At 32.9% G+C, this 12289-nt stretch overlaps 1 protein-coding gene across 5 annotated transcripts in view; it reads right to left on the reverse strand.

Annotated features, from left to right (window-relative positions):
- sdk (sidekick cell adhesion molecule) overlaps positions 1-12289 on the reverse strand; it is a 556813-nt gene that overhangs the window by 279354 nt on the left and 265170 nt on the right. Inside the window, exons 1-3 of one of the 5 annotated variants that reach the window (XM_074173764.1) lie at positions 4296-4475; positions 4081-4227; positions 3764-3906 (exon numbers count right to left, since the gene is read on the reverse strand). The exons of the other annotated variants lie outside the window; for them this stretch is intronic. Coding sequence (XP_074029865.1) covers positions 3764-3824 — 61 coding nt within the window. The 5' untranslated portion in view covers positions 3825-3906; positions 4081-4227; positions 4296-4475. Of the gene's footprint in view, positions 1-3763; positions 3907-4080; positions 4228-4295; positions 4476-12289 lie in introns of those variants that run through there. 5 annotated transcript variants of the gene reach the window in all.

Below are 12289 nucleotides of genomic sequence, written 5' to 3' on the forward strand. Positions count from 1 at the left end.
CGTTATTGATACAAAAGAGAAAAAAGATATATCCATCGACGGTCACTTGCATAGACCGTTCTTTCAGGAAGCTGAAGAGTCATACACAGAAATTATTCGATAAGCCATAACATCGAAGTTTGGCCAGCAAACCCTCATGCCACTCACAGTCAAACGCCTTAGAAATATCAAGCGTAACAGCTCTTGATTCTCCAGTTATTATGTATCATAGCTATGTATCGTGTATCTAAATTGATATAACACTGTCTTTGTGAAATCCAAGTTTTTGGGGAAATTGTCAGGACCCCAGATTAGAATTAAATACAAAAAATCTGATAGATCACGATATTGAAAATTTAGAATATCTTAGAAACCATTACGATATATAAATCTATTACTTCAGTATGAAAATAATAAATAATAAGCACTAATTCAATCATCGATTTAGTCTCATTTTGGTGTTCATTGTGGTTTCGCTTCTTCATGATTCAACTGGCGTTTATTGAGATGAAAAAAAAAGATAAATTGAGTTTGAATGACTTATTTTCTATCAAGTTGGGATGCTATGATATATGCCAAATGATCAACATGTTACCTAGAGAAATAAGAAATTCAGAACTTTTTGTTTTAAGGAAAAGATTCAAACTCCTTCTGTTCGAAAGCCAACTTTAAGTGTAAACTGCCCAACCCTATACATTTTTCATCATTATGAGACCAGAATAAGTCTCAGTAATGGACGTCTTCTCCAGCATCTTAATAAATATTTGACAAATGTAATTTATTTAAATATTTGATGTTACTACAGCTGGGAAACAATAAAGACGATTATTATTATTATTACTATCATTTAATTCAGCTGCTCAAAATCAAATAAATTTTAATTTTTAAAACTGCCATTAGGATTCAACATTAAAACAAAAATCGAAATAAAATAACATATTCATAGAATAGAAATGAAAACCACTGTAATGAAATTCTTGAAAAAAACGTTCTTTAGAAAAAATTTAACTCCTAATCTGAAAATAAAAAAATGGAACTAGTGTTGATAACTAAGTATCATATTGTTCAAAAAGGAATATGTGCTAGTCTTGCTGTATCTAGATGAACGAATTCAAAAGATGAAACATACCCCCTATATCCGTAAGCATATTCACTTTTCCTTTTTGTGAAGTTAGTGTTCAGTTTACTGGGAACACGTAGGGTTGAATAATGTTAAAATATAATAAACAAATGAATTCCAGTCAGAAAACTATGTTTTTTAGGGAAAACACAGAAAACACTTGTGGATCGGCTATGGTTTTTTAAAATTCCAGAAAAGAAATATCACATTGGAATAGTGAACAACAATATAAGGCCAACGAGTTTCATGAGGTTTTCAGCTTATATCCAAATATGTTGAAACCTAAAATATTAGCAAAGCATAAAATTTATGTATAAAAACTATCGCAAGAAAAAATTCACAAAGATACTAAACTAAATCGAAAGGGTTATATTTTTAGGAGTGATTAATTTTTTGGGAATACAAAAAAAGTGGGATGAGGGAATTTTCCAAAAAAAGGAAGGATGTAATCAATTCGAAAAAAAGTAACCATATTATCATTATTCCTCAACGAATGTTTGAAATACAAACTGAGTAGAGAAAAGTATCTTGTGTATAATTCAGTGTTCATATAGAAGTATTTGTTTCGAAAGATTTTTTTTCTTTCGTGTAATTCAATGTTTATATGAAAGTAGCTGTTTCAGGAGGACTTTCTTTCAGTTTGTGTCTGAAAGTTACTTCTTTGCATGATCTACACATCCATGTATAGAGTTACTTTTTTTTCAAATTGATTACTTCCTTCCTTTTTTGGAAGATTCCTTCATCTCCCTTTTTTTGTATCAAGATGGAGTAGTAGAAAGCCAAAAACTTTCTCTCCAAAAAAAATACTGAACTAATAACAAGGAAATTATTTTTTTAATCCAGTATTTTCTTATAGCAAAAACAAATTAGCAGTTGATAAAATCAATACTAATTTCTCCTACTTTTTAAATCTATAACCATAATTTCAATTTGTTACGACTAACTTGCCGACACAGAAAATAATTTCCATAAATTGATTATACCATAATGAACAAAGTTCTATTCACTTCTCTTTTTAGTTCATATAATATGCATAACGTGTTCCTTACTTGAATTGACTCCGGAGTTCAACAAAGTCTCCAGAGTTGTATGTCTGAAGAATAATTATCACTTGAAACTTGGGACTGTCCTTTATTCCCATTTGTATCACCTTGTGTCAAACTCGTCTCTATTTGATCATTGTTTTAAATTAGTGTGTTTATTACAGAACTTCATAAAGAGCATACAGATTTGAAACGAAGCAAAATTGACAATGGAATTAGTAAATAAGCGTCTGTTGTTTGGTTTCTGTAAGCGTATGTATATTCAGTGGAGAAAAATTTGAAGAGGTGCCATAACACATACAATGTGTCACAGCTAAAACTTGTCACCCTCCTAATCTGTGAACTCGTGAGAAAAACTAAAAATCGCTCAAACCCGTAGATTTTCTTTTCGAGAGGAAACATTTTCACCAAATACAAAATCATTGTGTTGTCAACCCCCTCATCCCCAATGGCACTACTTATAATGCTGATACATCATTTTGCTCATACATCATTTTTTGAGAATCGATCAAGTATTGTTGAAGTTTTAATGAAAACTGTAATCAATGTAATAAAATGATTTCATTATAAGAAAGCTTCAAATTTTGAACTATTCTGTTCCAACATTTGAAACCATGCGATTTTCTGATTTCATATCGCATGAACTCATGAAACAAAAGAAAGTTGCTCTAACATCTCCCATTAAAGAAAAAAAAAAGAAATGTTTGATAAAAGTGAAACGGGTACTCCAAAATAATTTCTGTGGTGTACTTTGAATTAACTATTTAATAACCGCGTCTTGAGGAAGTCGTTAGTCTTTTGTCGACCACTTTTTCATCTCCGTCTTTGTATGTTAATCGCTGGTTCTTGGAGATTACGTCGGTGCCAGAATGGCGCTGTAAAGGGCTCTCGAAAAATTATTGTTTCATGACGACTCCGTCACAGATGACTGAGAGACAGGTGGAAAAATATTCATGAGGCGACGATGTTCAATCGAAAATTGGAATCCCTTTTCGCCTGAGGGTCTCAGACTGTAGGATTGACCTCTCCACGACGATCGAACATAAAATATCCGTCTTTATTATATATATTTTTTCTCAAGTTGAAAGGAGGATATTTCTATACTGTGTTTCCTAATAATGAAAAGTAATTATTCGACTCATTTTCAGCCACTTCAGCCATTTCCAGGAACTTCTTTATCGGCTTCCAGAGACTTCCATTACCATATATAAGCACTACCAATACGCAGATTGAGAAGCTTAGTTAAAAGTGATAAACGAAGTGTTCTAATAAGGCGATAAACATTTGTGTATCAGTCCGAAGTTTTAGTTAGAGTGTTTGTGTTGTATCGTCAGTGTAGCAGTGAAATGAAGTTTAGTAATTGTATAGTGTAGCCAATTATTACATACTCCTGCTCCGTTCGTTTAGAAAATATTGAAGATTGAAACTATCGGAATTTGAAACGTCAACAACATAGTCGTATATGTAATTATTTGTCTATGTCTGTCACATGGAAATTCGAGGGAACAACTAAACTGCACAACAAAAAATCATAAAATGAGTTCGATTCTTTTCAAGCTTCTGCTTCATACGAAAACGTAATTAAGTATAATTAACGTCTGCTACATTTCGTACAACGTACCTTGTGGATAGAGACAGAGAGCCACTGTATTTCTCACATTAGGTTTTGTACTAATAGTCATTAATATAAGACTTCTACCACATTTGTTCCTGTCTTTCTTGAAACTTTCTGATAGACCAGTCGTTGAAGATACATTAATAAGTCTGAAATGAGAAATATAGAGTAACGATGTTTATACATAAAGTGTTTTAATGAGTTTTACAAATTCATTTTATTAAATTTTTATTCCAAAACACCATCTTTTTTAAGACGCAGAACTGAGAGAAGTACTGAAATCAAATAAAAATAACAAACACATGATGTAGTACTCAACTTACCGGTTGAAACTGATGAATGACTTGTGATTTCTACTTGTGATTTCTACATGAAGTGTATATATCAGAAATAGAGTCGTATCTCGTGTGAATAATTTATTTGTAAATTGTTAAGCGCTTTCTGCTTTCACGCTATCATCAGTGCGATACCTGCAAGTAAGTAATTGTTGTGAAATTTGTTTGAAGTTGAACTTTAAATTATTTTTTGAATTACTTACTCGTCAATTACATACAAGAATATCCTCTAGAATCAAAGTACAAAACCTTAGTAAAACACTACTCTGAGTAGACACGAACATTACACCTTTGGTTTTAACATTATGATATTTTGTTTAAAACCTTTTCATAAAATTATTTCCAACGTGCTGAATGACGAGTACGAGGAGTGAAAGAAAGTGAAAAATTGACATTGACATAAGATCATCATTAATTATATGTCATTGTCAAATTTTGACTTCCTTTTACTCCTCGGAAAACAAGATTCAAGTAGTTCAATGTGCTGAAGTTTTTTAAAAAGAGTAATTCAACTTCAGAAGAAGCTATCACCAACGGAATTTGCTTTCTTTTCTGTATGTATGGAGCTCCTGAAAAAAACACGTGCTTAGATAAGTTTCAATATGCATGTTTCGTTATACTCGAAATAAAAAACTGGTGCAATTAGCTTGTTTTCCTCCAACTAAAAGCGGCTGCCCATCAACATTTTTCAAGGTATATTAAGCAAAGTTCAAGTGTGCCTTGGTTATTTATCAACTAGACCCAAAAGACTGGGGTTGGAAGATGGCAGACAAAAAATTAGAACCAGTTCGTTATTTGGAACCAGTATTGCGGAGGAAGGTACAATTGTATTACATTTGACAAAAAAAGGAAGTGAATGAAATTTTTTTCACTGTTTGAGATTTCTGAACCCTATATTATATAAAAATATCCACTTCTTCTATTATCTCCTTGGGTTTAGTGCATGATAGTGCAGATGCGGTACTCATTACAAGGAATATGATACACTTCACCTTTATTTATGGTATTTGTCAGTGCAGCAACACAGCTCAGGGCTTTAAGGAGGGGTGTTAGATTGAAATAGCGCTATAAAGGGAGCATTTTACCAATTTTCATTCTACCAAAATCTTCGGATATTATTGACAAAACAATTATTCTGTTTCAAAAACATGTTATCCAAAGTTAGATCATCATCTCAGCGGCTAATTAATGCGCTGACTTGGTACTAAAAATAATGTGCACGCCGCTATGAAACTGCTCGATGCTTAGATTATTTTTTATAGTTATTTAATGGAATATGTCGGTAATATTGTATGCAAAGTCAGCATTATTGGAATAGTTCTCGAGCATACGAATTTCTGAACAAGCGACCTCACTGAGAACGGACTTTACTTACATTGCGTGCATAATTCAAGAGAATCATTCATTACGTAACTCTCACTTGTTTCATGGATGAGTTTATTATTCATGAATTCATATTAACAAAAATCATTCAACCAGAACTCCGTTGAACTGTGATAAAAACAGAATTATCAGTGATTCCAAATGAGTTTCACAGTTCCTTAATGAGTTTTAGGTATGAAACATCTGACGTGAAATGAATCTAATGAAAACACTTATTGCATACCAAAGTAGAGAACTATTTCTCCTATTATTCAACTCCTGATGATGCTAACTTGGTTAGCGAAACGTGCATCGAGACAAAGAAATCTGATGGTATATGTAGGAAGAGTGTTTTCATTAGATATCCTCAATAGGGTCTTCCAACAGGAACTTCCGAACTTTGACAATTGATAACGGCCATCTTGTTGAAGCTTCATCTAGCAAATTAGTTGTCATTTATTCAGTCTGTTTTGCCAAATCACCATGGACAGATATAGCTTTCAACAACATGTGCAAATAATGAAATTGGTTTATCATAATGGGTGTTCTGGGCAACGTACCGCGCTCTTTGTCCATTTTAGGGTCGTCATAATCGTTTCGCAATGTGGTGGATGAATTCAAGTCCACTGGTTTAGTAATCAATCGACCAATACTCGTACGTAGACGAAACGCAATATCTGCCAAAAACATCACCGCTGTCTCTGAAAGTCTTCAGGAGAAACGACCACAGAAAACGACGTATCTTCGCTGAATGGGCTTTGGAGCAGTTGGCAACTGGCCCTAATTTTCATCGAAAAATCCACTTCAGCGATGTGACCCATTCATCGGTATCCATTCATTAATAAGTCTTTTAAACGAATAAAAAATTTCGATGATATCTCACACACACTGTATTTTATTTGAATGTAAAGATGGAAAGAGCTTGATGAAATACCCTTTAGTAACTTGCACTGCTCTTGATCTCCAGATTCATTCTATTTTTCTCTGTCCTTTACTTTCTTGAAACACTTTTATCTAGCCCGCCCTCTACGAATTCTTTTTGTTTTCTGTTATTTCTCTTGTTCTTCAAACATTTCATTATTTTTTTTGAGTGCCCCCGTTGGTTTTAGTGAGTAATTTACTTCCATTGTTTTGATTATATTAATGTTGGTTATAGTTTTGTATATATTTCTTCTGAAGAAAAATAAATAAATACATTATTGAGAACTCTTCACACAAATGTGTATATTGTAATGACTCTGAAACCGCCCCTGACCGATATGCCGGCCAGCGAACAAACACATGACATCACCGCAAAAGGAATGCAGTCGGCAACCGCCGGTAAAACTCAAAATACGAACCGACTACAGATTTCTAGAATGAACCGTTACACATTATATAAGTCCGGCTTCCCGACCCAAGAGTTCAGAAAGTGAATCGAGAGGTTAAACAAGGAATTCAAATAGTGGAGATAAATTAAGCGTTAGTTGCTAAGTGTTGTAAATAAATTAGTTTGTGATTAGTGAAACATTAGTGGAAATAAATTTGTTCAAAACAGTTAATTTTTTAATTTGTCACAATATCATTCACAGAGGTTTATTTTCATTAGGAACTAGAACAAAAAATCTATCCAAAACCCATTCAGTTTTTACTCCCAACATTCGTATACTACCCAACATAGTATATGAAAGATTATATCAATATAAAATTTGATTTCCAAGACAAAATTTCACAGATGCACTTCTGAAAGTTTCAGAGGAAAACAAATGTTGAAATCCTAATCAGGACTTTTTTTGGATAATTTAATCTTTAGTCACTGAAAGAGGTTTGTCGTACAAATAGTTAATTTTACGGCAGCCTTTGATTGGAAAGGTTAGATTTTTTGAAAAAATCAGTTTTTGACTTCCTGGTACTCCTTATACAGAAAGTGCAAACTGAACGAGAGAAAGTTATTTCCGTAGTTTTCAATTTTATTTCAGTTTGAATCTGAAAGAAACATCTATACATGATCTAAACATATTTTTGAGGAGTTTTTATTATTATATTTTCTTTCTCCTATCTTTCTTCATAGGTGGAGAAGCAGAAAATCAAAAGACTGACCCCTCCTAAAAATGTCCCATTTTCCATTGAATGTTTATTTTTGTATTACGTTCATTTTAATAAAAACTTTTTTGAGAGATAATTTTCCATTGTTTCACGAATGGAGCTTTGATCTCCCATCAAAGACATTTCAGAATTACAATTCTACTAAATTCCTCACAATCCAGAAGAAAATCCTTCCTAATTGAACAGTTCCGGAATCAAAGCGTAAGGTAAAAGGAGAAAGCATTCTTGAATACGCAGGTTATGCCTTTATACCGAAATTCATACATTATGTATCTATACATTAAATATATACTTGAGCTATTTTTGAAATGGAAATTTCAGCAATTATTCTTTTCTGTGAATTCTTCCTGACTGAATTTTTATTTGCCGAGTTTATTATGTTTAGAAACCAGATAATAGATAACAGTAGATTATTTCGCTCGTCACAGAGTATTCTTATATACCACAGGTTTTATAAAAATGAATATTAGTGGAGTTTTATCCCAACATCAAACCGCTATTTCAACACCTCGACACGTGTTTCGTTCACCAAGTGATCATCTTCAAGAGGAAGATTAAACTATGTTAGTTTAATCTTCAGTAATTTTCCATTCTCTTCGAATAATGTCAAATTACGCACAGAATTGCTCGACGACGATAGTTTTGTTAGACTTAAATAGTCTGAATGAATTATCTCTGATCTCAAAAAGAACAGGTATCTTTATGATATATACCATCTGAAATTATGAATTGTTCGATTTTGCGCTTAACCTTCGAACTATTATAGGGTATACCGTTTTAAAATAATAATACTATACTGTATGTCCAAGATAAGGAGAACCAGGTTGGGAAAATCGAAAATAGTGAGACATGTAAAGTTACTTATTTTAGAGCCTATTCAAATGAGGCTTGAAAAGAACCAAACTTTTCTTCGACGTTATTTTAGAAGATATCAAAAAACAAATAACACTTCCTCATTGCCACTTTTCAAGCTATGATATACCATGACCGATTCTACTTTTTTATATAGACCCGAAAAAAGAATCACCCCTTATAAGTAAGCCTTTTGGTTCTACTCATGTATAAAAAAACTAATCAATAGAGTTTATTCTATGATTTTCACTATAAGGGTTTTACAAAAACCGCGACACGTGTTTCGCTTTACAATTGCGTCTTCAAGCATAACTGAGAGTTACTTCTAAATGACAATATTATATACTATAACCTAGTACCTATTCGTCTACCTAAGTAATAAATCTACCTGAAAACTATACCTGGAAAAGTCAGGTATCAATACATTTTTCGAAAGTCTACCTGTTAATATACTTAACTATTTTTACCTGCGAATGAACAGATTCAATAATGGCAAATTATTCAGTTCAGTTTGATCGTTCATAAGATGTTGACAGTTTTTGAATTTGTTTATTTCCATATTCTCCAACAGGTTAAGTTTCAAACCTTTCTTCTGGAAATGGAGGGGTTCGTATTCATGGTTGAACTCATGTCCTTCTGAGATTAGATGACTGGCATATGTGGAATTTATTTTCCCGTTCTGAAAACTATATTTGTGTTCCTTTATGCGGGTTTTGAACGCTCTTCCAGTTTGACCTATATAAAACATCGGACATGACCCACACGATAATTTATACACTCCTGATTTTTCTGAAACTGAACTTTTATCTTTGTCATTTTTAATGTGCATGCCCAAGTTGTTGTTGGTTTTGAAAGCAGTATTTACACCTTTGCTGTGCAGGAGATATGTATATAACAGGATCAAACTTTCAATGTCTGTCATGGTTTTAATCGTATCAAAATCAAAATATGTGTCGCATTCCTGAAATAGTTCTTTTTTGAATATTATTTTTCGAGTCTAAAATTTGCACATTGTCAAGGAAGAACCTATGATCGATGTGAATAATGTGTTTGGAAATGGTGTAGATTGGTTTATGCCACATAATATCACTCTTGTGAGAAGTAATACGATCTTTCAGTCTTCTACTTGTGTGTCCAATATACTTCTTCTAACAACTTTTTTTTGAAGAACCTTTTTATTTATCTATATAATAACTACATAGTATGAATATGTCCTATATTTAAAAGATTTTTTTTAATCTATCTAAACAATTAGAGTCTGTCATGAACCACCTACTTCTTCTAAGTGTGGTAACAAACGAAACAGAACATTTTCTTTTTTCTTCAATTCTAAAAAAAGGTCTGAATCAAGCGATTTTGTATCTCAAGCGGTTGACGATTTTTCCTCCTTATTTTGGACACTCAGTACAATCGAATGATTTGAATAAAACATTTTGAAGGACATTTTCATTCCTAAGACTCGACATTGCAACATCCCGTCATTTTTTAAGATAATTCTGAGGCTCCTAGAGCGTGCTGATTAAATGGGTGTCATCAACTACAATTACAGGGGTCAACCATCAATTTCATACTTCACAGTTAAGTGAACACATTGAATTATTCACACAGCCGTCGAAGACAGCACGTGCACCAAAATGGAACAACGAGGTACATGAACTCGTAAACATTAGAATATTTATCGTTCAATTTGAATTGTTTAAGGTTCTGAAATGATTACGATTTTGGTTTGTCATTCCTGAATAAGTTGAGACTTAGCAACTTTCACGTCTCCCGATTTACCGTAGAGTTTTTAGAGAGTTTTGTTTTTCATTTTCAGGTATCAATTCATATTTTTTCATATTTCCATTGCTCTGATCGTTTTCTACATTTAAGAAAATATTTTATGATTATCTGAAACACATTTACAACAAAAATATATTAAATGTGTTTTTATGAGCAGAAAAAGAAATGATAGCAATAATAATATCCGAAAGGAACACTATAATTGTAATGAAAATTGATATGAAGTAATTTATATACACAAAAAAATTAATGGCGCAATAAATGTTCGAATTGGAGTCCTTCCATTTCGAGACAAATAATGAATCAATAAAATGGCCTGCAAGATCACCAGATCTTATTATTTTGGACTATTTTCTATGGGGGACATTGAAAAATAGGATTTACGCTGGCAGAGAAATAGAAAATGTGGAAGACTCCAGATTGAGGATTTTGAATGATTTCGCAACAATGCAGCAAATACGTGTATTAAGGGCAATAAATAATATGAAAAACCGAGATAAAAAATGTGCTCAGTTAGGCTTATTTCTGGGATATAGAATGCGGTTTTTGAGATCGTCAAGTTTATAATCTGATGTGTTTATACAGTACAAAAACGTATCATAGGCTCTCTGGTAGGTATTCCCAATGAAGTCCATTTTAAGACAGATTTAGCCCTACCACCCTTATTCGTATGTAAAACTTGTTGTATGTTCACAAACAAGTACCAACTTTATCGTAGGTAATCAGGTAAAAACACAAAATTAATACGTGTCAAGATATGATTTTCACATACTTGTTCGTATTACGAGAACTCCTATACTAGGTAATTCAATGGTTAATGATATAAAAAAATGTGAAATTATATACAGTTCAATAAACAATCTGCTGGATGAAACATTCTCCGTTGAAAAGTACAAAAATAAAACGTGAGTTGTTAGAATGTTTTTGTTACAGTATCATGTTACGTCGAATCCCACAAAGTTTATAATTGTCTGATGGAAAATGCGCTAGTTTCATTATTATTGAGTCTAATGCAGTATTTACTTCAACAGTAAAAGAAATTGAAGTTGAAAAGACGTTGTAAAATCTCAAAGAAGTAGTTCTCAAGTTATTCAATTTCTATCTATGGAAAACTTCCCGTCTAATAGTGAATGTATCACGTATCGTATTCGCAATTCAAATAACAATGAAAAAAATCGACTTCGTAGTCATTCAATTCCAATCTATCCCCTTCAATTAATTGAGACCCGACTCGCCTGCACCCTCAACTAGCCTTGGAAGAATAGACCCTCATTCATAATGATAAAAATGCGTACCATATATGAACACCCATCCACTTGTGTTTAAAAATAACCACGCAGATCTGTTACGCCGCGCCGGTATACAATATCCGGCTTAGGGACATCGCGCCACCCTACTTATGGCCCTTTGAAAAGGTAAGTGGGGTGAAAAAACTTGGTTACATCACTTTCTTGATCATCACGCCGAGACGATATTGTTTTCGTGGACATACGTTTATAATGAAGGCAGGTTTCGATGAAGTGAGGCGGTAAATAACCAATAATTATACAGTGTCACCATTAAAATGTTATATACATATATGTCTGCTGTCTGATGATAAAATTCGTCTTTGGCAATAATTTTTTCTGTTTTTAAATTATTATCCATTATCAAAATTGGCATTTGTTTGAAAATGAAAAAGTAAGTTCTTCTGTGAACCCAATTAATCAAAACTCTATCAAGCTAGAACGAAATTGTTTCTTATTTTTTATAGTGCTGTTTAGATTTTATACTATTGATGTGAAACATCTATAGTCGCATGTAAAACCGATTGCTGCCGTGGCGATGGGTCGCCATACGCAAGCGACTGTGCGATTCTCTTCCCACTGGTTTGGCGTTACGCCATCTCTCTTGCCACACTGAGCCCGTATACCTATAGTGTCTACAGTTGTGTTTACTGCAGTATACATAACCTGGGATTTACTAAATTATTATTTTAAATTGTTTTTACCTCGGTTACTCAATTTATTGAACAGCACAAAAATTGAAACGATTTTCTCGATTGTTATAACATGTTCACTCCACAGCACGGTATGAATACCACAAAGGCACGGTGATATTTTTTGTACATTAGGTT

This window comes from Leptinotarsa decemlineata, unplaced genomic scaffold (genome assembly GCF_025532065.1).
Source record: "Leptinotarsa decemlineata unplaced genomic scaffold, Ldec_3_MD MMD2_P_RNA_scaffold_12, whole genome shotgun sequence".
Classification (NCBI taxonomy): Eukaryota; Metazoa; Arthropoda; class Insecta; order Coleoptera; family Chrysomelidae; genus Leptinotarsa; species Leptinotarsa decemlineata.